Source organism: Trachurus japonicus, chromosome 2, assembly GCF_045865225.1.
Source record: "Trachurus japonicus isolate A0001 chromosome 2, Traja_1.0".
Classification (NCBI taxonomy): domain Eukaryota; kingdom Metazoa; phylum Chordata; class Actinopteri; order Carangiformes; family Carangidae; genus Trachurus; species Trachurus japonicus.
Genome location: NC_140908.1, coordinates 14,938,050 through 14,963,871, shown reverse-complemented (window position 1 = coordinate 14,963,871; position 25,822 = coordinate 14,938,050). Strand labels below are relative to the sequence as shown.

Here is a 25,822-nt window from a genome sequence, read left to right as displayed (position 1 = left end):
TACATACAAAAATTTAACACAAATATACCAACCATACATAATCACTAAAATACATATAACAGAATAATCCCCAAAAATCTCAAGAAAACTACAAAAATAAAAAAAATAAAAACGTAGCCTATGTATTATAATTTTTTATTTAGCCTACTTTGTTTTGATGCTAATGCAGCATTACTATGAGTATTAGTCAGGGTCTTATGCAGAATAATTCAGTCATAAAGGTTAGACTACTGGGGTTTGTTATGGGCCCCACTGGGCGCTGGGCCCCTAGAATTATCATCACCTTCTTCCCCTATACGGCCCTGTCCGTGTGCACCTTCGGTTAAGCTAGCAGATGTTAGCTTTTGTTCATGTTCATGTTGACACCTGGTGAGAGCAGGGCCGTTGCTAGGAATTCTGGGGCCCCTAAAAGAATACTAAAGTGGGCCCCTAGCTGACTTTTCCACTTTTTTTTTTACTTAGACTATGTATGTATTTCATACTCTATATTGTTTCATCTCTTCAAGATTGCTTCAGCAGTTTCTTCAGCTTTCAGCATTCACCCGTATTTCCTTCAGGAAATGCATTCTCTAGTTTTTTATTTATAGGCTACTATACTTTATTTGTATATGTATATATTTTCAGATTGAGCTATGTATCTTTTGAAAATGTAACACTTTAGATTAGGGAACACATATTCACCATTAACTAGGTGCTTATTAATATGCATTTAAGTAGTTTACTAGCTCCTTATTAGTAATTATTAAGCACGTATTAACACACTTCCTGTCTCATTTGTGGGCGTGGGAAAGCGATATCATTGACATATAATATGTGTATATGACCAGGGCCGTAGCTAGGAATTCTGGGGCCCCCTGAAAGAATACTAAAGTGGGCCCCTGACTTTTCCACTTTTTTTCTTAGACTACGTATGTATTATCATATTTTATTTAGCCTACTTTGTTTTGATGCTGGATTCTGTCTAGTTAATAGCCATAACTGCTTCTTATTGAGCGATACAACATTGAAAGTGACTGTCAAGATGTAAATCAGTGGACTGGGGGGTGAAAGTGACGCATCTGCTCTGTTAGTTTCATCTTTGAGTAATGCGAAGCTGCAGAGTTTCAGTGTTCCTGCTCTGACGTAGACTCAGTTTACCGACAGTTCAGGCTTCTGCCGCTCTCAGCAAAAAGTGATACGGGGCCGACTCAGCAGAACCGGCTTCACCCAATACCTCAAGACTCAGAGCCACAGGTGGAGAGATGATTCTCATGTTCAGATAGATCCTGGAAGCAAGTCCACCTGAGAACTCGATCGGGGATTAAATGTTAGCTTTGATGCCGCATCAAGACCTAAAAGGGATAGTTCAACATTTTGGCAAATTGGCCCATTGCCATAACCCCTATAGTCATAGCAGTAGGTTCATTACCTTTATTTGTCGGTGCAAGCTGTTTTTAGAATGGCGGAGAAGAGCGGCTACGGAGGCTAATGGGATTTCTTGGTTTCAAACTAATCCAGCTTATAAAATACACAATCCAACAACTCCCCAACGCTCTGGTGGACAAGTTGTGACCTGCACATTCACCACGCTATGAGATAATAACACAACTTTACCAGACAAAGTTGTTTTAGAGGGAAATGCAGAGACTGTTGATGAAAAACTGTCCCTGAAGGCAACGTGCATCAGAGGTTTTACATGAATTTCCCTCTAAAACAACTCTGTGTGGTAACGTTGTGTTATTATCTCATAGCGTGGCGAATGTGCAGCTCACAACTTGTCCACCAGAGCGTTGTGGAGTTGTTGGATTGTGTATTTGATGAGTTTGATGAGGGGAAACCAAGAAATCCCATAATGAGCCTCCGTAGCGTAGCTCTGAGCAGCTCACGGCTCTGCTCCGCCGTTCTAAAAACAGCTTGCACCGACAATTAAAGGTAACGAACCTACTGCTTCATCGATGAGACAGAATGACTCACTGTTGTTCTTGTGTTTGTAAAGGAGAAGGTGAAAACATGTCGGGTCTGATGATTCTCAGTAATTTCATTCATTCTGACCTGTTGGGTTTTATTCTGAAGGTTAATAGCTTAATAGGTTTATAGGTCTGCTGGTATTTACATTTGATTTATTGATTGCTGCTAGCAGTGCTGCCAGAAAGACCCACTGAAAAAATGTGGAATTTTACAGATAAAACAAGACAAAAAAAAAGCATTTCAAGTTGAAGGATGCCCTCAAGCAGATAAGAAGGGGATACAAAAAAAAATGACAGAACAAATCATGTCTAGACAGTTTCATTGTAAAGCCTCACAGCCTTGTGCAGTGTTGACTTCCTCAGCCTGTTGGTTTTGGCATTCAGCTCAACTCAGCCAACTTTTGCCGGTTTGTGAGCGTCCTGGAAGTGCAGCTGCCTGGTGTCGGCGGTAACAGGTCATGAGGAGGAGGAGGATGTTGCGTTTTGTGCATGTTTCTTATCACATACACTCATAGAAATAAAAGTGCTAAGTAGAATCCTATATGGTTTTTTGGCTTGTCCTCATAGGAGAACCGTTTTTGGCTCCTGGTAAAACCTTTTATAAAGGTTCTCTGGATCAGAATGGTTCTTACACTGCAAAAACTCAAAATTTTTCCAAGAATATTTGTCTTGTTTCTTGTCCAAATGTCTCATTTCTAGTCAAAACTAATCTCTTTCCACTTAACTCATTGAGTGCCAACCACGTAATTTCTCGTTTTTCGTTCCCATGCGTTGAGTGCCAAAAACGAAATTTTTTGTTGTCGTTTTTTGCTTTTTTTTTAAATTATGAAAATAGACACTTTAATACACATTATATGTAAATTTGGGGACTCTACGACGAGGAGAACTGAAATAGATGACGATCAAAGTCACATGACAGCTCATGATCTGGAAGTTTTTATCATAACTCAGCTTCTGCAAACGGAGCTGAACCAGGAAGCTCTCAGCCCACTGTCCCGCCCGGTCTTCATCTGGAGCAACACCGTGTCCTCCCCAAAGTCCTCCCGCGGTAAAATCTGATGGTCTCTGGGTCAAAGCAGACCGGCACCACCGACCCGTACCACAGACGGACCACGACCACCGGCGGGACCGGTGTTCGCGAGCCGCTGTGGCCGGCAGAGCCTCACGTTCCGCGGCGAGAGGCTGTGACACGGCACGGTGCGTCTGTGTTATTGCTGTTTAGTGGCGCCCCCCCCGCCCCCGATGGTGGTTTTGTGAATAGAACAACAATTGTTGTGTATATTTATCTTATACGAGCCCTTTGATCCAGAAATGCGAGTGTCAGAAGAGCGACAGACACAAACAGACCTTTCATAAAAGATGCTCTATCTCCTTTTCTAGAAAAAAAGGAGGGATTTTGGTGAAACCCAGCCATGTTTAGCTTGACTTTTCTCAGGAACGGAGGCACGTAGAAACAAACGGTTTGTGGCCATTTGAAGGATAAAGTTAAACCTTTCAAATGAGCCACAGTATGTGTTGGTGGCAATAATATAGAATACACTATGGCTCTAAAATAAAAAGTCAAATATGGTCTAATTTGCCGGTACACTTGACTAAAACTTTGGAAAGGAGCGCGGCACTCAATGAGTTAAAATAAGACTCATCACCTAAAAATGTACTTGTTTTTAGATCATTTTCACTTGTTTCAAACTAATTTTCACTTGAAATAAGTAGAAAAATCTGCCAGTGAAAGTAAGTTTTTTTGTGCTTGTAATAAGAAAGAAAAACTTGCCCCACTATCAGATTATTTTAAGTGAAAATATGCTTTAAATAGGTAAAAAAAAAAGTGTCTAAAAACAAGCTGCTTTTAATGTGATGAGTCTTACTTTAAGTATAATGAGATTTGTTTTGACTGGAAATAAGACAAATATTCTTGGTAAGATTGTGAGTTTTTGCAGTGTATTGGAACCCTTAGTGTTACCAAGAACCCTTGAAAAACCCTTTTATTCAGGAAAGGGTTTTTCAGAAGCAAATGGTTCCAGGTAGGCAATGCAAGGCAAGGCAATTTTATTTGTATAGCCCATTTTTACAAACAGTTTGTCTCAAAGGGCTTCACATAGCATCATAACAACATCCTCAAGGTACCCTCACACACTAAAAACAGGTGGGTTAAAAAATAACCCAATTTTAACCCAACTGCTGGTTCAAATAAAGACGAACCCCTTTTTGGGTTAATTTTAACCCAACAGGTTGGGTTATTCTTTTTTGACCCAACTTTTGGGTTGAATATTCATTGGGTTATGCTAACTACAACGATGGGTTATTTTTAACTTAACTATTGGGTTGTGTATAAAGCGCTTGCTCGACCCAATATATTCACAGGTAGCTGTGGTGGCGGGCGGAGACACACAGAATTGCCCAACCCTTAACCCAACAAATGGGTTACTCACTGAAAAATAACCCAATTACTTGAACAACCCAGAAATTGGGTTAAATTCATAGCCTAGCCTCTGGAAAAATAACCCCAAAATTTTACTCAACACCAATAACTCAGAAATTGGAGATAACCCAACATTTTTTAGTGTGCAGGTAGAACCCCGGCCCTTCTAGAAGAACCCTTATTTCTAAGAGTGTGGTGCTTGTGAGCGGTTGCCTCCCCTTCTTCCTGTTCCATTAGGTTAAGGTCAAGTGTTGGGCGTTCACTCTTGAGGTAAAAAGCTTCAGACCAGTCTTTGGACAACTGTACAACACTAGCTTCACTGATCAGACACCTCCTTCCTTGCTCTGTGTCATTGTGACTGACACACTAAAGGTGTAATGACACAGTTTAGATCAAACATTCAGATTGACAGGCAGTCCAGAACCCTTGCAGCTCTGAAAGACCTCCAGACTCGTCCTCACCTCAGACTTTGACTCTGCTTACCAGCATCTGCATTTAATTAGGCAAATTCCTAGGTTTTGCATTGAATAACCCTACTGTACTTCTGTCCTTAAAGGGATAGTTCAACATTTTGGCAAATTGGCCCATTGCCATAATCCATACAGTTTTAGGAGTAGGTTCATTGCTTTTAATTGTCGGTGCAAGCTATTTTTAGAACGGCGGAGCAGAGCCGTGAGCTGCTCAGAGCTACGCTACAGAGGCTCATTATGGGATTTCTTGGTTTCCCTCATCAAACTCATCAAATACACAATCCAACAACTCCACAACGCTCTGGTGGACAAGTTGTGAGCTGCACATTCACCACGCTATGAGATAATAACACAACGTTACCACACAGAGTTGTTTTAGAGGGAAATACAGAGACTGTTGATGAAAAACTGTCCCTGAAGGCAACGTGCATGAGCGGTTTTGCATGAATTTTTGCATGAAAAAAATCGATTTTTGAAAAAAAAAATCGATTAAAAAATCGTCAAAAAAGACATCGCGATATTTATGTGAATCGATTTTCTTTCCCACCCCTAGTTAATATCAGTTTCATGAAGAGAGCAGTACTGCATCAGTTAATGAGCTGGTTGATTAGTTAATGAATCAAAGATGACATTTCATTTCAGTTGGTTATTTATTCACTTTTGAGAAAACGCTTTTCTTTGTCAATAGAGATTTGGTTGTAGGTTTGATTGACACCACCTACTCATCCTTTAGAGTTTCTAAAGGAAGACCAGAGCTGGACTAGTAGAGACCAGCAGCAGGAGGAGAAGGACCATCATCATCATCATCATCATCATCCGATTCTGGGTTTTGTGGTGGATTGAAAAACCTAGTTATCTTGGATTAAAACACGTTAAAACATGTGTGAACTTTGACCTTTTAACCCGGTGACAGAGGAGGAAGAGGAGGAGGAGGATGATGGAGTTCTTCTTCCAGCGCCATTTCGGCCGCCGACGCAAGCGGCAGAAGCGGCAATCGACGACGGTGCGTCCGCCTGGACCGGGACCGGGACCGGGACTCGCCGTCCAGACCAGCAAAGCCCGAAGACGATCCAGCGCCGGTCTTCCCTCCGTTGCTCTGATGCAGTCCAGACGCTCCTCTGTCGGTCTACCCGCGGCTACCGCCTTTCCAGACCAGCGGCGGCGTCCCAGCGCGGGGCAACTGGTGGCCAGCGGCCCGAGGCGGCAGTCGGTCGTAGACGCGCCGGGCGGGGCAACGGGCGGCGGCGGGGCGGCGACGACGGAGCGAGAGGTGAACGCAGCGGTGAAACGAGGAGGAAGGAGGGCGTTTCACTGTAAACCGCACCGTGGCCGCTGGGCCTCGGGCGCCGCCCCCTACGTAGCGGCGCGACATCGCCGTCCCTCTAAGGTGAAGTCCATCGAGCCTCATCTGCTCGGATCGTCCATGCTGCTCGCCAGCGTGGTCCAGATGGGAGGACAAGGAGGAGGAGGAGAGGAGGAAGGGAGCGAAGAGGAGTTCGGTTTGCACTCCTTCTCCGAGTCAGAAGACGAAGAAGGGAGCGACAACGATGACGAAGAAGAAGAGGTGGAGAGCAGAAGCAGAAGCAGAACCAAACGGGGGATGATCGATCCTTCTCGGATGCACATAACCCAAGCCGTCGTCATGGAGAACATTAAGCCACGCCCGCTGCTCCGCCTCGCGCCTCGCTGCCTGAGGAGAAACTCCTCCAACCTGCTCCCGTCCGACGCGTTGTTCCACAGCCGAGTGGCCGGGTACGGGATCTACGGTCGCTACCACCGCCGCAGCTCGGGTCAGGCTCACTGGATCGTACAGAAACCCATCCAGACCTCCAGCACCAGCCCCAGTCTGGCTCAGCTGAGCTCGGCAGCAGGTCTGAGTCCTGGTCCCACGGCGGCGGACGACCCAGATGGAGATGGGACGTCCTCCTCTGGGTCCCCGCTCCATAAAAGCACTTCTTCACCTCTGGGGAGGGACGAGGAGGGAACCATATACTACGATCCTTATCTGGACACATGGGAGAGCTTCCTGTCGTATGTAACACACACGCACACACACACAAACAGGCTCGTACTTGCAGACTAAACTAATTTGCTAACAGAGTTTACTGCATAATTTGATCTGGACTGGTCCTGGATCAGGGTTTTTCTTCCTGCCGGTTAACGTCGTACTGTATGTATCTTCGGTGACCTTTGACCTCTGACCTTTTCTGCAGCGATGCCATCAAGCAAAATTGTCACCATTGTCATCTCCAATTATATAGATGATCCAACATGATGCATTACCAGCAGTGCTGATATGATATGATGTCACTTCCTGTCTCATTTGTGGGCGTGGGAAAGCGATATCATTGACATATAATATAAACGTGTATATGGCCAGGGCCGTTGCTAGGAATTCTGGGCCCCCTGAAAGAATACTAAAGTGGGCCCCTCCCCCCTGACTTTTCCACTTTTTTTCTTAGACTACGTATGTATTATCATTTTTTATTTAGCCTAATTTATTTTGATGCTAATGCAGCATTACTATGAGTATTAGTCAGGGTCTAAGCAGAATAATTCAGTCATACAAAGATTAGACTACTGTTTTTTTTTTTTGTGGGGCCCCACTGGGCGCTGGGCCCCTAGAATTATCATCACCTTTCTCCCCTATACAACGGCCCTGTATATTACTGTCAGGTTTACATGAGCTGAAATACTTATCTGGTGGAAAACCTTTTTGTAATAAAGAATTATACAAAATAGTGACAAAAAATGAACAAATAGTGTAAGAAAGTGAGACAATGGCAGTGATTTTTCATTCTGTATTGAACAGAATTAATGATTTGTTGTTAATTAATAGAGAGGAAATAATTCAATTAGATAAGGCTAAAAAAAAAGTGAACACATTGTACAGTGTAGGATGGAATATAGGCTATAAGTGTAATGGTGTAATTAATGATGGTGTTACCGACCAACTGCACCAAGATGGGTCATAGTCTTCAAAGTACCAGAAGCAGTCAGCTGTTGTCTATTAAAGTGCTATAGATAGAATGTGACACCACTGGAACTTCTGGATGAGATCCCACTGTGTTGTCTGTTGTGTTGTTGTCGGGTCAGACAGAACAGAGGTATGCAAATGTGGAAAGTTTGAGAAACATTGAGAGACTTCTTTCTCTGCAGCCGTCATTGTCTGTGATGCGTTTCAGGTAGTCATGTGTAAATGACTAAATCATTGTTCGGACCAAAAAAGATTTGAGGAAACGGATTGAAAAAAATGGGATTATGTGAAATTTGGAACGACTCATGACAATTCTACACAAATTCCTTCCAACAATTGTCGTTTTTTTGACTTTATTGCCTTTATGCACATTAACAGGCAATTAACATCACAAAGGAAAACAGATCAAAACATCTTGTCACACAAATAGCACTGTAAAGGGTATTGCACATATTTTATCTGGTTCTATTCACCACTTTCCGTAGAACGCCGCTGGGCGTCGCCATGACACTCAATTCACCGACAAGTCGGTTTCGCACTTCTGTCTCACTTCAAGCAGAATGGAGCTAGCCTAGCAGTCTGTCTTAGAAGTGTTTTTATTATTATTACAAGTTCATAGAATGTCCTCCGGTACGACATGTGCTGTTGTTGGATGCACAAACAACTCAAGGAAAGTTAAAGATTTTATGAATGGAGCCTGTAACGACCATAAAGCCAATCGCAACAGTTGTGGATTAGAGGCTGACACGGGAGTGTTTTTTCAATCCCGCCCCGGTCCCGTGACAAAGTAAAAAAAAAATCCTGTCCCGTTCAAATCCCGAATAAATCACTCCCGATCCCGTCCTGTTCCCGATTTTTTCTATGAACACAGTCATCATAGATCCCCCCTCCCCTCTCTCTCCCTCAGCGCACTGCAGGCTGAATGACAGACAAAACAAGACGGTAGATGTGGCGTCAACACATCTACCGTCTTGTTTTGTTATTTCAATTAGTGATAATGAACGCCCTCCTCGTCCTTTCTCTCTCCCTCTCTCTCTTTTTCTTTCTTTATTTTTTGCTTGTCTGCATCACCTGTTTAATGCGAGGTGGAGATTACGCCGCCGCCGCATCAGCTGACTCCTCTGACTGGCGGAAAACGTTTAATTGCCTACCGGTGTTGTGGCCCTACTGGTTCCTAATTTAACTGGTTACGGTGCTGAACAGCTGCAGATGTTTTGCGCTCCCTCAGCAGATTCGTCACAAATTCACAAACATACACAACATATTACCAGCGAGTTTCAAGCCACAATTCACATCTACCGCGGCGAATATGCTGCTGTGAGTGAGCACTAACAGTTACGTACCAGCCACATGGAAAAAAAAATAAAGTGGAGAAAAAATAATCTTCACATATTTGCGTGGGTCGGGACTCGATCTCGCTTCAGCAAAACCAATTACACCACTAACCACCTGTCTACCTCTGTGAGCCACTCAAGCTCACAGGTGCCCGCCGCTTCACTGGATATCAGTCAATTACGTCACTACAGGTAACGTTTTGACTCGAGCTGATCTGAAACAACTGGTTACCATCGGTTTGCCTTTGAAATACACGGACAATGCCTCAGTGTTTATTGTTCTCTTTCCTCCAGTCTAATCAACATATTCAGCGCTACACTTCTCTCCGCACAACACTACACACCACGACAAAGCCTGTCGTGTTGAGAAAGTGATGAACTAACTCGGAAATACTGTCGAAATACGCTAAACAATATGTAAACAAAAGCGAAACACTTGAGCCACTGCATGTGTACATGGTTGAAAAGTACGACTTGCATTTAATCACATTACTGTATTGCGAATGTTTTGTGTACTTACATTTCTTTACACTTCTCTACAGATCTTATAAAACGCACAACGTATTTATTGGCGTGCATTAAAAGAAATGTTCACTTCAAGTCGCCGTGGTTCGCGGAAGAGATGTTACCTGAGTCTACCTGTTTCGATCTGCCTGTGACTATGATGCGTTCAAGGGACCAGGGCAGCGTCGGACGTCGGCCATTTAGATCGCCATATGGACCCAAAACTGTTTAGTTCGTCAGTTTTTTCTGTGAATGTCAAACTAGTTTTAATTAAAATGTATACCTTTACAAAGGGCAATGATAAAATATGTCGGCACACGAATCTAAAAGCATCAGACCATTCTATAAACACATTTCAAACAATCGACTCACGTCCGACGCTGCCCTGGTCCCTGAACGCATCATATTCACCGCAGCCAGAAACAGCTAGACTGAGAGCTAACTTCACCTCTCTTCCTCGAACCACAGCGACTTTAAATGGACATTTCTTTTAATGCACGCCAATAAATACGCTTTGCGTTTAATAAGATCTGTAGAGAAGTGTAAAGAAATGTAAGTACTACACAAAACATTCGCAATACAGTAATGTGATTAAATGCAAGTCGTACTTTTCAACCATGTACACATGCAGTGGCTCAAGTGTTTCGCTTTTGTTTACATATTGTTGAGCGTTATTTTGACAGTTATTTCCGAGCTAGTTCATCACTTTCTCAACACGACAGGCTTTGTCATAGTGTGTAGTGTTGTGCGGAGAGAAGTGTAGCGCTGAAATATGTTGATTTAGACTGGAGGAAAGAGAACAATAAACACCGAGGCATTGTCCGTGTATTTCAAAGGCAAATCCGATGGTAACCAGTTGTTTGAGATCAGCTCGAGTCAAAAACGTTACCTGTAGTGACGTAATTGACTGATATCCAGTGAAGCGGCTGGCACCTGTGAGCTTGAGTGGCTCACCGAGGTAGACAGGTGGTTAGGGGTGTAATTGGTTTTGCTGAAGCGAGATCGTAGTCCCGGACCCACGCAAATATGTGAAGATTATTTTTTCTCCACTTTATTTTTCTTTTCCATGTGGCTGGTACGTAACTGTTAGTGCTCACTCACAGCAGCATATTCGCCGCGGTAGATGTGAATTGTGGCTTGAAACTCGCTGGTAATATGTTGTGTATGTTTGTGAATTTGTGACGAATCTGCTGAGGGAGCGCAAAACATCTGCAGCTGTTCAGCACCGTAACCAGTTAAATTAGGAACCAGTAGGGCCACAACACCGGTATGTTGATTTACACAGGTTACACACCTCTACGGAGCCAGGACAGTGATCACTGAGGGTGTGCAGTGTGCAGTGTGCATCAGCTGTTTAATGCGAGGTGGAGATTACGCCGCCGCCGCATCAGCTGACTCCTCTGAGTCAGTCTGACTGGCCGAAAACGTTTCCCTACCGGTATGTTGATTTAGGTACAGTACACCTCTACGGAGCCAGGACAGTGATCACTGAGGGTGTGCAGTGTGCATCAGTCCACACACTTAAAACTTTTGGACCGTTTTGAGCGCACCATCCTGGCTTGTGCTTCTTTGAATGTCGCGCTTTGACTCCCGGTCCCGTTCACTCCCGTTTACATTTTTTCCCGTCACGTCCCGATCACGTGATTCAAAATAAATTGACTCCCGCGGGAATCCCGATAAAATGTCAGCCTCTATTGTGGATGTCCGGTTGCTACGTTAGCCGCTAGCTGTTGCTACGTAAACAACCGACTTCCGGGGTGGTGTGACGCAATGGATCATGGGAAAATAAAGTGGTGAATATTCCAAAAAAAAAAGAAAAAAGGGATATTTTAGATAAGAGTCTTAAGCGATATAATCGGTAACTGGGGTCCACCTTCTCATAAAAACAGGTACTTTTAGCTGTAATTGGGCAGTCATATATTCCACAATTGTTGTTTTGATTATGAATTAACGCAACACCTTATTGACCTTTGGCTCGACTCAATAGTTTGAATCAGTTGCCAGTGTTTCTGCAAATTTATACACATTTTCAGCATTAGTTTGGTCGACAATTAGCTAAAAGAAGAGTGTGCACATGAATGTTAACGGTGGCTATTTTGCTGGTAGCCTACATATAAACTGAACCCAGGTGGAACTTAGCCTCGTAAACCAGCCGAAATGCATTGCGGCTGGTTTACGAGGCTAGGTTGGCTAAATTATGCTAACTGCTAATGTTAGCATAATTTAGCGTTGTCTTGATTGTAGGTGTTCAGTCTTGTAGCTACATGGACAAGGACGCATATGGTTCTCTTTTATTTACTTCACAGTAGAAATGACTTTAATGATGTTACTTAGCATCCACCAGGGCTGAATTAATGAATAAGCTAGCAATCGCAACCCAAACCGTTTTTGCTAACAGTTACCACTTGGATGGCGCCATCTTGCTCTTCTTTGATTAGTGAGGTTTTTGTCATTGTTTTTGGTTAATGTTTAATAAAGTAGCCTAACATTTTGATATTTTTCAACTATCGAACACACACAAAAAATAGTCATATAGTCAAAAATAGTCAAAACAATAGTTGTGATTTATGGGGATTTACTATGGACTCTGTGGTTGTTTACAATTCAATATTTTAATCTATTAACTTTAGCCTGTTTGCTAATTTAGCCCTGGAGAACAAAGTCAGCTAACAAGCTAAAAACACATAATTATGCTAACATTAGCAGATTGCGTTCAGACTTTTAGCTACATGGAGATACTCATGGTTCTCTTTTATTTACCTCACAGTAGAAATGACTTTAATGATGTTACTTAGCATCCACCAGGGCTGAATTAATGAATAAGCTAGCAACGCAACCAAACCGTTTTTGCTAACAGTTAGCCTACCACTTGGATGGCGCCAACTTGTTTTTCTTTGAGCAGTGAGGTTTTTGTCATCATTTTTGGCTAATGTTTAATAAAGTAACATTTTGATATATCAACTATCGAACACACGCAAAAATAGTCCAAAAAAACCCAAAACAACTGATTTATTTGTGATTTATGGGGATTTACTATGGACTCCTCAGCTAAATAGTCGTCTATCCACACATCCACCATTTATTACCAAGGCTTCTTGTCATTTATGACTTGACAGAATGAGAATAGATGTGATGTCTCATCAGTCTCATCATCATCAGGTCATTATCATGTCATAACAAGAAAAGGGGGAAATGACCGGCGTTTTCTAAGCTTCTATCGGGAAGTGACCATGCATCATCATCATCATCAGGAGGAAGTCTACACAGATGGTTAAGTGTTTCCTCAGATAATGAGGATCTGCTGATGTTAATGACAGGAGATCAGAGATGCTGCGATAGTCCGACTCCAGGTGACGCTGCTTCTCTATCAGATGCATTCAGTTATATTCTTCACTCTGTTGGTTAATGGTTTTATTTTGCGGTGGTTTAACTTCCTGTTACACTGTCAGAAAGAGGAACCAGAGTGTCTGTCAATGTTAAGAATAGACCATGAGGCTTCTGATTCTTATTTTTCATTATTAGGCCTACATCCACAGTCATGTCTATGTGGATGCTGCGTTATTGGACTCTTCCTTGACAAGCTTTTCTTTGATCATTCATCTGATTGACTAATTTGCTCCCTGTTGTGATGTTATGTTGAGTGAATGAGTAAGTGAATGATGAAGTAATGAGTGAATGATGAGGTTACGAGGGAGCAGGGCCGTTGCTAGGAATTCTGGGCCCCTCCCCCCTAACTTTTCCAGTTTTTTTTCTTAGACTACGTATGTATTATCATTTTTTATTTAGCCTACTTTGTTTTGATGCTGATGCAGCATTACTATGAGTATTAGTCAGGGTCTTATGCAGAATAAATCAGTCATACAAAGACCCACTGGGCGCTGGGCCCCTAGAATTATCATCACCTTTACGGCCCTGTGAGGGAGTAATGAAGTTGTAAGCGGTGGATGATGAGTGAAGGATGATGTTATGAATGAGTTCTAGCCCAGTTACCATCCCTTCAAAGAAACATCTATGTCTTTAACATGACAGTCGTTCAATAAAGACTCATGGAAACTCAGGTTTAAGTAATACTAGTTTAATGTAACTCCAGTTCAGTTCCTCTGTCTCATCCTCCCCGACACTTCAACACAACACTGGACTTCCTGTATGACAGCTGTTTTAGACCAGACATTATTGACAATGAGACAGAAGAGCAGCTCTGATGGTTTAATGTTTAACCTGATTCAAGAAGTTTATTGTCATATGCACAGTAAAACACAATGGTTTAGAGGTTACAATGACATTCCTGCTTTGCTGGTTTCCCTTCACACTAAAACTATAAGGTAATAAAAAGAATTGAATAAGTTAAGTCAGATAAAACCCCAACAGTTTAAAAGAAGAAAATGTGTGTGGAAAGGTTTTAACTGCTTTTTAAAATTACAAATGTCATAAAGGTAAAAGAACTTGGGACTCCTAATAATAATAGCACATTGTGTGTTTGATTACCGATGCTGTTGCATTGATGGAAATGGCCACTAGATGTTGCAATGGTTGTTCTACTTTCTGATCAGGATAAAAGATCAGTCTGACCTGAGGAAGCTTTAGATTCATATTAAATATTCAACCTGTCTGTGTTTTCAGGAAAGCCATCGCCAAGTCTGGACTGCACCACCTGCCCTGCCAGCCCAGCACCTCGTCGCTGACCAGGACAGACCCAGAGGCTCTGATCCGGAGTACGGTGGACTGGACTGTAAGTCTGGGATCAGGGGAACACAACAGGGATCTGAGGGAAAGGAAAAGGAGGTTTTCAGCTGAGGAAGCCTTTAAAGTGATACGCCAACATTTTTTTTCGTGTCTTGCCTCACTCCCGAGTCCATGACCAGCAGATAGACACCATCCTTTCTACTGTGCGTGCAGTAACAAGGGAGATAGAGCCGTATCGCCCGTAATTAGCTTAGCTCAAACACTGGAAGTGTATGGGTAGTGTTAGCCTGCCTCCTACCTGAGCTGAAATCAGCAGTCAGAAGCTGATTTCATTTTAGCTCTAAACTCTGTAAATATATCACTTTATCAACATTTCAAACATGTTTAGGTGAGAAAGTAGCCGTTTAGATCAGCAGTGTGTCGTTAATTTGTCTAAATACCAGCTGTTTACTATTTTGTTCGGACGAATTCGGCGCTACTCAAGCTAGCCGTTGTGACCAACGCACTTCCGGTTACTTTCACAAAATAAAACACCCGTTGCCCTTTACATACAGAAAACCATGACGATAGAATTTGTACTTTTACTTTGAAATAGGAAGCTAAGCTACCCTGGATGTAGCTAGCTTGAACCAAAATAAAGCGTCTTTGCTTGAACCCTCTGTTTTGACCGATCTCGTCCCGTTAGCGGCATTTGACCGCTCAAGATGCCTTACCGGAGAGTTTTGTCAGCTCTGAGACCAAGATCGGTCCGTTTAGAGTTGCTGAAGAGTTTCTCTGATGACTTTAGGTGGAGGCAGGCTAACACTACCTATACACTTCCAGTGTTTGAGCTAAGCTAATTACGGGCGATACGGCTCTATCTCCCTCGTTACTGCACGCACAGTCGAAAGGATGGTGTCTATCTGCTGGTCATGGACTCGGGAGTGAGGCAAGACACGAAAAAAAATGTTGGCGTATCCCTTTAAGGTCTTCAAATGAGGAAGCCTTAAGTTCTTCAACAGAATCGTGTCTGTGTTGGTAGAGGGCATATACTGTATATATCTCTGTATCTTGTTCTTGCAGGAGTCAGCTGTATATGGAGACCACATCTGGTTTGAGACCAATGCATCTGGAGATTACTGTTATGTTGGAGAACAACACTGTATTGCCAAAGCACTGGTGAGTATCTCCTTCCTTCCTCCTGCTCTTTATCAGGCCACATAAACAGCTCAAGTCCTTGTCCATGTCCAGGGTTCTTACGGATCCTTAAAAAGTCTTAAAAGGCATTGAATTCATTCATCTAAAAACAAGGCCTTAAATGGCATTAAAATGTCTTAAATCAATTTTTCAAACGTCTTAAAAATGTTAACACATGGTAAGTGGTATTTTATGGTTGTAATTAGTCTCAAATCTCAAAATAATTGGTAACATTCTGACATAGAGAAGTTAGTGGCGGCCGTAAACGATAAATTTCTCACTGCCACCAGCTCCCAAATCAGTTTTTTTCCCCCCAATCATTCATGTAGCAGTCACTTAACCTTGGACCACATAGGAAAGTGGGTCAAATTGTCGCTAACCCTATTATGTAATAGATGTGGTGATGGGTTTTTTTTTTTTTGCATTTGTGTTTATTATGAAGTCGGTCTTACATTTCAATTGAAGTGACATTAAAAACGTCTTAAAAAGTCTTAAATTTAAGTTGGTTTAAGCTGTAGGAACCTTGATGTATAGGCGCATGGCAAAAAAAGGGTCAGAATAAACACAAATAACCAGCACTCAGCAGCAGTGGCGCACAATCAACAGTTTCCAACAGACAAAACCTTTAATACAAACTGGACTGAACAGTTGAACTTTCACACACTTTTGATTGACAACAGTGAACAGCTGAAGCAGGCTGGTTGGACCCACCAGGAACAGATGGATGTAGATTAGGTCTTCTGATCAGTGGGTCAAGGACTTGACCTTTACCCTACTGGTCATTGATTCAATATAAGGCCTAACAGTGTCCACACTTCCTTAAGGCGAGACACTACAGGTGAATAGGGGGGGTAAATTTTAACTAACAGATATCACCATGAAACTTCCCAATTTTATCACATTATTTTTTGTATTACAAGTTTTGTAAAATGTTATGTTTAAATATGTAAATGAGGTAATATCTAATGAAATATGCGTTTTCAGAACCAAAATCTGAACAATGGATAAAGCCACTTCCAAAATTCTTGTTTTATTTTGTTGACATATTAGAGTCAGAAGTTTTTACAGAGTGGATTTTGGATATCTCTTTTTATCACTTTGTAAATGAGAAAATACTGTCACAAGAGCCCTAAAAAAAAATCTAATTTCGCCATGTTTTTAGGAATAAAACGTTGTATAAATCAGGCTTTGAATGATATATCAACAATCCCCTCTGTAAAAACCTTCAGAATATAGACGGGAATAAAACTGGAAGGTTTGGTGTCTGTAAGTGCTGCTGAAGTGGAGATTTCGGACTCAGATGAGGAAAAACTCAAAATAACCACCTTAATGTGGATTTTCTACCATTTCTTTCGACTCTTCTGAAAGAAGACATGTTCAGGAAGAAAAATAGCCTAGCTTAAAATCTCAAAATTGATCAGTGCATGAAAAAACAGTGTTTTTGCCTGAGAAAATAATGTCTAAGGGACATGTGGATTGGATTTCTAGCTGGTTGTGGTGTCAGTTCACCACAGTGCAATACCGACACCTAGTGGTGAGATGTCATCACTGCTGCTGAGGATCACAGAGCCAGTTGTTTCACTTCCGTCTTCCTGTGAATTACTCTACAGTTTTTCTTGATTGCTAAGACACATTATTTCTCTAAAGCTGCTCTCTCTCCTTTTCTCTAAACTGTGAACACAAACCCCAATTTTCAAGCTACATTCACAAAACCTCAGGCTCTTCTTTTTGCAAAACCAAACTTTCACCTCAAAACAGTTCAATCTGGTGCTCAAAACTGAACTATGTTGTCAAATCAAAATTAAAAACACTACTGAGCCGTCACTAAACACTACCTAGAAAAATAGAAAACACAACATGAAGCTGTAGAAATAAATGTTTATTGTTCACTGTAGCTAAATGCATGTTGCAAAACAAAAAACCTGTGCATTTACACTGTAGCACTTCTCTCCTTCCCTTTCTTTCACCCTCCTCCCTCCCTCCCTCCCTCCCTCATCCTCTCTTCCTTCACCCTGTCGTCTCATCTTCTCCTCTTGCAAAACAAAAAGCTGTGTTTTTTGGGGGGTTTTTTAGTACAAAACTTGTACAGTACAAAAACAAACAGAAATCTTGTGCATTTAGCACTTGTATACAGTAGGCCTACGTAAAAATAAAGTACAAAAATATAGAAATGAGAAGTGCATGAAATGAACTGGCTTAGGCTACGTATATATATGTTCCCTCACATCATTAGACACAAGTGTGATCAGTTTTGAGTTGTTGTGTTCAACCTGTGCTTTAGTTGTGTTTGACTTTTGCCACCTGTGCTCAGCATTATGCAACACAGGTGCATCACAATGAAAATGTGTTGCTAAGTTGTGTCTAAACAGGTGAAAAGTGCTGATGGTTTTGCCAAAAGAGAAGAGTGACTGATTCAATCAGTGGGTTCAGGCAACTGAGAATTTAGTTCAGACAACAGGTTTTAGTGTTTTAGCAACTGAGAAAAACTGTAAAACTCAACTCCCCCTCCATCGTTTCTGTTTCTGTCTCCAGCAAAAGTCTGTCAGCAGGAGGAAATGCGCCGCCTGTAAGATCGTCGCTCACACCATCTGTATAGAACAACTGGAGAAGGTAACGTCACCACGATCTACTACTCTACCTCTGGACTAGGGTTACAAAGGGCCGGAAAATGTCCATGGAAAGTTAAGCTGGGGAATATTTGAAATATTCTAAATTGGAAACTTTCTGTGGGAATTATGGGAATTTATGGGAATTTATAGGAATTATTGGGAATTTATGGGAATTAACTGGAAATTGGGGGTAATTTAAACAAGCTGTATCATATCCAAACATAAATGTAATATTTTTTTGTCATAAGCAGACATCCATGCAAAATAATACAATTAAAAAAACATGACATTTCAACAGATTTATTTGTGAGTAGAACTTTATCAAGTTTTAATTCTTGTATGAACAATCAATTATTTTACTGAACAACAAAAACATGAATGTTGACTAAAATATATATTACTACGATAGTATCTGATCATCTGCGAACCTCCAACTTTCATTCTTGATCAATGAAAACATTCTTGCCAAGTGTTTTCGCTTTTGTCCGTCTTTGCGCCGGTCCAAGGATTTCACAGTGCGCGCAGAGGCTCATGGGAAATGTAGTGAAAACACTTTCTGCTTTCCATAGATATTCAAGTGTACTTGCATTAAATCTGGTTGTTTTAGTATGCTACAATATATTTTTCACAACTATATTTAAGTTTCCTGTTAAAGGACAATTCCAGGCGAATTCAACTCAGGGGTGTATTTTCATATCATTTTAGGTCTAAAAGAATGAATCTGAAGATTTTCAGTTTAATGTCTCCTGTTTTGCGGTAGTTGTGTCTGTCCCTGCATCGCCACGGCAGCAATGAATGGGAGTGGATGTAAGTTCTGCTGTTTAGGCTGTTTCCATCCCTCAAAGCCACAGACAGCGTCAGATGGAGACTCAAACATGCAGCCAGAAGTTTATTTACTTCAACAAGCCGACATGTTTGTAAAACTAGATCTAATTCAAAGTCTCCCGGAGTCTCGCGTGAGACCCAGTTGCCGTGCTCGGTGTGTTCAGGTGCAGTAGGAGCTACCGCTTGTGTCATAAACACAGGAATATCAACTCTTTACTTGCTTCAAGTCTACATTTTTTTCCACAGACAGCGTCAGGTGGCTACTCAAATATGCGCCGAGAAGTTTTTTTTACTTGAAGCAAGTAAAGAGTTGATATTCCTGTGTTTATGACACAAACGGTAGCTTTTCCCACTGCACCTGAACACACCAGCACTGCAACTTCGGGCTCGCGCGAGACTCTGGGAGACTTTGAATTAGATCTAGTTTTACAAACATGTCGGCTTGTTGAAGTAAATAAACTTCTGGCTGCATGTTTGAGTCTCCATCTGACGCTGTCTGTGGCTTTGAGGGCTGGAAACAGCCTAAACAGCAGAACTTACATCCACTCCCATTCATTGCTGCCGTGGCGATGCAGGGACAGACACAACTACCGCAAAACAGGAGCGATTAAACTGAAAATCTTCAGATTCATTCTTTTAGACCTAAAATGATATGAAAATACACCCCAGAGTTGAATTCGCCTGGAATTGTCCTTTAAGGGCCAACCTTCAATTTAGTAAATTTCTGATTTATTCCCATATATTCCCGTTAATTCCCATGGAAAGTTTCCAACTTTGAAAATTCCCGGAATTTTACAACCCTACTCTGGACTGATATTCACTCTGTAAAAACCTCCCTGGAGACGGAGAGAGGCTCAGGTATAGATCTGCAGCGATCAGAGGGAGATAAAGGTAGGTCGGATTAAAAAGGGACAGTTAAACCGTTCCGGATGTGATGATGGAGGAAGAATAAAGGCGGATTAAAGTTTTGAGTCCTCAGCGATGAGTTCAAGATCAAAGAGGAGTGAAGAGGAGGATTACTCTAAACCCTCAGACCAGAGGAAGGTTGTTTCTCAGCTGATGTCCCTCCTGTCTGTCCTCCAGTTCCCCAGCTCTAGAGCCATTCTCCTGGAGACCACCCTGCCCCTCAATGACCCCGCCTTTAGAGTGAGATACACAGTCCTGCTTCCTGTCCTCTGTTCTCCATCTATCTAACAGTCCTTATATTAGACCAGAGGGGGTGTCTGGATGGATCGCTGCAATCATTCACAATGAAAAACCCACCATTCATTTAAACAGGTGTAGGAGGAAGTAATGCGCTATCGTCTAGAGACAAACCCTTCAGCGATGGTCCTGTCTTAAACCAGTGAATTCAACTCTAATCTAATCTAATCTAGGTCAGACACCCTCTGAAAAATCAACATTATAACAGGGTCCTTTTCTTTTCATTCAATCCAATCATCTTCTGTTTCTTCTTCTAACTTCCTCGTTGATCAAAATAGTTCAGATCTTTACATGTTCACCTCAAATATACTGATCCCAGATCCTCCTGACCTGCTGAAATCAATCAAGACGCTCTAATTTACTAACTAACATTTGAGCTGTGAGCTAACATTTGGTTTGTATCAGGATGCACCCATTCCTGTTTAGATGAAACTAGCAAGTGAAACATTAAAGGCTAAGACTCTTGCATGGAAATATTCCACATGTCTTAAAGTCAGATGTACAGTGTTTGATATTGCTGGAAGCTTCCAGATCTGAAGACGTATTAGCTGAAAATAACAATCAGGTCTGTGATGTGTGAAGCTACATAGAGCTTACAGTGAACCAGAGCAATGTCTAAGGCACAGATCAGTGTAGTTGGTGTGGTTACCTTTGGTTTAACTGCGGCATAACTGTGGCCAAACTGTGGCATAACTTTAGACAAACTGTGGTCAAACTGTGGCCAAAATGTGGCCAAACTATGGCATAACTTTAGACAAACTGTGGTCAACCTGTGGCCAAACTGTGGTACTTTATAATCTAATTGTAGACAGCTACATCCTTAATTCTGGCCTAACTACGGCATAACTGTGGCCAAACTGCGGCATAACTGTGGCCAAACTGCGGCATAACTGTGGCCAAACTGTGGCATAACTGTGGTCCAATTCTAATTTAATTGTAGACAGCTACATCCTTAATTCTGGCCTAACTATGGCATAACTGTAGCCAAACTGCGGCCTAACTGCGTCCAAACTGTGGTACAATTATAATCTAATTGTAGACAGGTACATCCTTAATTCTAGCCTAACTGTGGCATAACTTTAGACAAACTGTGGTCAAACTGTGGCCAAAATGTGGCCAAACTATGGCATAACTGTGGCCAAACTGTGGCATAACTGTGGTCCAATTATAATCTAATTGTAGACAGCTATATCCTTAATTCTGGCCTAACTATGGCATAACTTTAGACAAACTGTGGTCAAACTGTGGCCAAAATGTGGCCAAACTGCGGCATAACTGTGGTCCAATTATAATCTAATTGTAGACAGCTACATCCCTAATTGTGGCCCAACTGTGGCATAACTCCGGCTTAACTCTGGCTAAACTCTGGCCTAACCGTGGCAGCCTAAAAAGACTGCTGGTGTCCTGCTCTGTTGCTTTCTGTCACTTCACTGAATCACTGCTCTTCCTCTGGAGATGGAGACCGCCGTCGCTGCTACAGTCTATGATCTCTTCTCACTGGTGTAACCGAGATGAAGCTGCTGATCATGGTTCTCCTGGTGTGGTTTCTGTCTAACCTCCTCTAGTGCACGCTGTGGTCTCAGGTGTCACCAAATGTTGTTACCTCTTATGTCCTTTACTCTCCTCAGATTAACTTCAGGTGTAAACCGTCTTTCAGAGAATCAGGCTCGAGGAACATTAGAGAGGTGAGTTCTGGACATTCTTCTTAATCCTCCATGGTCCTTTCTTTTTTTTGTTGTTCTTGTTGCTGCTGTCCTTCTTGTTCTTCTTTTTCTTCTTCTTTATGAGTTCAGAAATCAAACAACCAACAGATATGTTGTATTTGTGTCTTTTCAGCCCATTGTCGTGCGTCATCACTGGGTTCATCGCAGACGACAAGATGGCAAATGTAAACAGTGTGGGAAGGTGGGTAGAGATTTTTATATTGACCATAGAGTCCTTCAGTATAAACATCCTCTAAATGTATGGAAGTAAGCACAGTAAACCTCTTAAAGGGATACAACATTTTTTTCATGTTTTGCCTCACTCCAGAGTCCATGACCAGCAGATAGACACCATCCTTTCCACTGTGCGTGCAGTAACAAGGGAGATAGAGCCGTATCGCCCGTAATTAGCTTAGCTCAAACACTGGAAGTGTATGGGTAGTGTTAGCCTGCCTCCACCTAAAGTCACTAATTAGCTTAGCTCAAACACTGGAAGTGTATGGGTAGTGTTAGCCTGCCTCCACCTAAAGTCATCAGAGAAACTCTTCAGCAACTCTAAACGGACCGATCTTGGTCTCAGAGCTGACAAAACTCTCCGGTAAGGCATCTTGAGCGGTCAAATGCCGCTAACGGGACCAGATCGGTCAAAACGGAGGGTTCAAGCAAAGACGCTTTATTTTGGTTCAAGCTAGCTACATGGAGGGTAGGTTAGCTTCCTATTTCAAAGTAAAAGCACAAATTCTATCGTCATGGTTTTCTGTATGTAAAGGGCAACGGGTGTTTTATTTTGTGAAAGTAACCGGAAGTGCGTTGGTCACAACGGCTAGCTTGAGTAGCGCCGAATTCGTCCCAACAAAATAGTAAACAGCTGGTATTTAGACAAATTAACGACACACTGCTGATCTAAACGGCTACTTTCTCACCTAAACATGTTTGAAATGTTGATAAAGTGATATATTTACAGAGTTTAGAGCTAAAATGAGCTGTCGGCCTCAGGCTAACACTACCTATACACTTCCAGTGTTTGAGCTAAGCAAATTACGGGCGATACGGCTCTATCTCCCTTGTTACTGCACGCACAGTCGAAAGGATGGTGTCTATCTGCTTGTCATGGACTCAGGAGTGAGGCAAGACACGAAAAAAAAAATGTTGGCGTATCACTTTAAAGAAGAAATCAAACCAGCCCTTTATTTCCCTTGTTTATCTACGCAGGGCTTCCAGCAGAAGTTTGCCTTCCACAGTAAAGAGATCGTTGCCATCAGCTGTTCCTGGTGCAAACAAGCTGTAAGTTTGTTACTGATACGCTCTGGGACAAGACAACCAGGCTAATGATGATGAACTACATTATGAAGTTGTGTTTCTCGTTTTTCCTTCAGTACCACAACAAGGTTTCCTGCTTCATGCTGCAGCAGATTGAGGAGCCGTGTCCAATAGGAGCTCATGCTGCCCTCATAGTCCCGCCCACATGGATCGTCCGAATCCGACGCAATCAGGTAACGCTGCTGATTAATGGGCCTTATGTTTAATCACTGTTTTTATGTTCATATAATGAATCCACAGTTGTTTGGAGAAAGAAAAACAGTGTTTCTGTGTGTTCGATGTGTCTTACAGTCTTCTATGAAGTCCAGTAAGAAGAAGAAGAGGACGTCGTTCAAGAGGAAGAGCAGTAAAAAAGGAGCAGAGGTCAGTGCTGCACTTTAATCTGACTCTCTGTGTCTGGTGTGGTCACATGTTACAGTTCCATACACGAAACAGATGTGTTATATTCTCCCAAAAGTGACACCACGTTCTAACACCTTCATATATTTGAGGACGACTTACCTCACACCTGTTCTAACACGGTCACAGATATCAATGTGTTATATTCACATGGCAGCAGGGATGGTTTTATCTGTACAACGGATCACCATGAAAAATAAAGCTGTGGTTCAGTTTCGTCAGGTCAGGCAAACAAAGCCAAGGGATCAGACTATACTCTGGGTCAAAGTAGGAAGAGAAGACAGGGAGCATGTGGACTAGATACACAAGGGGAAGGGACATCGTGAGACACAGATGCAGATCATTAGGGGGCAAGATCCACAGCAATTTGGACTCCAGTTCCAGGTCTGGTCCCAGATGTGTGGACTCCAAGTCAGAGGGTTTTAGTCTCGTTACAAAGGAACGGCGTCTAAAGTCAGAGAATGGGAGTACCGGGTTGGAGGACTTTAGTGTCAGGACATAGGATGGGCGTCTCAGAAGAGAGGACTCTAGTCTCAGGACAGAAGATGGGAGTCCAAGGTCAGATGACTCTAGTCTCAAAACAGATGGGAGTCCCAGGTTGGAGGACTCTAATCTCAGATCAGATGGGAGTCCCAGGTTGGAGGACTCTAGTCTCAGGACAAAAGATAAGAGTCAGAAGTCAGATGATTCTAGTCTCAAGACAGATGGGAGTCCCAGGTTGGAGGACTCTAGTCTCAGGACAGAAGATAAGAGTCAGAAGTCAGATGATTCTAGTCTCAAGACAGATGGGAGTCCCAGGTTGGAGGACTCTAGTCTCAGGACAGAAGATAAGAGTCCAAGGTCAGATGATTCTAGTCTCAGGACAGAAGGGAGTCCCAGGTTGGAGGACTCTGGTCTCAGGACAGAAGATAAGAGTCCAAGGTCAGATGATTCTAGTCTCAGGACCAACGATGGGTGTGACAGGTCAGATGATGGGAGTCCAAGGTCAGAGGACTCTAATCTCAGGACAGAAGATAAGAGTCCAGGTCAGATGATGGGAGACTGAGGTCAGAGGACTCTAGACGCAAGACAGAATATGGGAGTCCAAGGTCAGAGGACTCTAGTCTGAGGTCAGATGGTCTGGATGAACAACATAAACTTAGATCTTCTTCTTCTCTTACAGGAAGGTCGACTGTGGAGGCCGTTCATTATCCGCCCCATTCCATCACCGCTCATGAAACCACTGCTGGTGTTCGTCAACCCCAAGAGTGGAGGAAACCAGGTAACCAACCGGTCAACCGGGCACAAAGGGAAACCGTCAGTAAAACAGTCAGTCAAGCAGCTCCAGAACTGGAACTTGAACTTGTTTGTGTCTCTAACAGGGAACAAAGATCCTCCAGTCCTTAATGTGGTATCTAAACCCCAGACAGGTGTTTGACCTGAGCCAGGGAGGACCAAAGGAGGGGTAGGTCTTTCCTCTTCATCTCACTTCCTCACACACACACACACACTGGACATTAACTAACAACCTGTACGTCTTCCAGCCTGGAGCTGTATCGTAAAGTCCACAACCTGAGGATCCTGGCCTGTGGAGGAGATGGCACTGTAAGGACCAACACAGACATTCAGATATTCAATAGTGCTTAGAAAAGGTTCCAACTGAGTCTAAGGACAGTTCTTTCTACTTCTACGTCAACATATCAATCCTGTGCGCTTTGTTTTTGTGGTTTCTTGTGGAGGATTTATCGTCCATACCAATGTCCTTATGAATTGCCCTTCCTTGACCTCCTGATGTTTTCCATTGGGGTCAAGGAGAAGACCCCAGGGTGGGAGTCTTAAGTCTGTTTGTATCTGTTGACCCAGGTGGGCTGGATTCTGTCCTGTCTTGACGAGCAGGCGTTAAACCCTCAGCCTCCTGTTGCCGTCTTACCCCTCGGGACAGGAAATGACCTTGCAAGGACACTGAACTGGGGAGGGGTGGGTACAAAAACACAACACGACCCATGTCCACACCTTAAGCTAGTTACCTGCGGTTGTAATCTGGATTGTGTTGGGACTGTTTCAGGGCTACACAGATGAACCACTGTCAAAGATATTATCACATGTGGAGGATGGAGCTGTGGTCCAGCTAGACAGGTGGAATCTACAGGTTGAACCAAACCCCAACGCAGGGGCTGAGGTGGATGAGCAACAGACTGATAAGGTCAGTGAACATAAACACTTTATCATCATATCCTCTTTATTTTTAACCATTCAAAATAAGAATATACCCTGT

General features: G+C 42.6%; 1 protein-coding gene across 3 annotated transcripts in view; it reads left to right on the top strand.

The window, feature by feature from the left end:
- LOC146991003 (diacylglycerol kinase zeta-like) overlaps positions 1-25,822 on the top strand; it is an 88,520-nt gene that overhangs the window by 11,229 nt on the left and 51,469 nt on the right. For 2 of the 3 annotated variants that reach the window (XM_085802502.1, XM_085802494.1), the window contains exons 2-16: positions 5,569-6,866; positions 14,271-14,379; positions 15,396-15,491; positions 18,042-18,119; positions 20,027-20,089; positions 21,775-21,831; positions 21,983-22,051; positions 23,062-23,133; positions 23,226-23,342; positions 23,461-23,532; positions 24,731-24,829; positions 24,930-25,012; positions 25,092-25,152; positions 25,411-25,524; positions 25,613-25,750. In XM_085802502.1, coding sequence (XP_085658628.1) covers positions 5,770-6,866; positions 14,271-14,379; positions 15,396-15,491; positions 18,042-18,119; positions 20,027-20,089; positions 21,775-21,831; positions 21,983-22,051; positions 23,062-23,133; positions 23,226-23,342; positions 23,461-23,532; positions 24,731-24,829; positions 24,930-25,012; positions 25,092-25,152; positions 25,411-25,524; positions 25,613-25,750 — 2,325 coding nt within the window. In that variant the 5' untranslated portion in view covers positions 5,569-5,769. The remainder of the gene's footprint in view (positions 1-5,568; positions 6,867-14,270; positions 14,380-15,395; positions 15,492-18,041; positions 18,120-20,026; positions 20,090-21,774; positions 21,832-21,982; positions 22,052-23,061; positions 23,134-23,225; positions 23,343-23,460; positions 23,533-24,730; positions 24,830-24,929; positions 25,013-25,091; positions 25,153-25,410; positions 25,525-25,612; positions 25,751-25,822) is intronic. The other variant, XM_085802511.1, reaches the window with a different exon arrangement.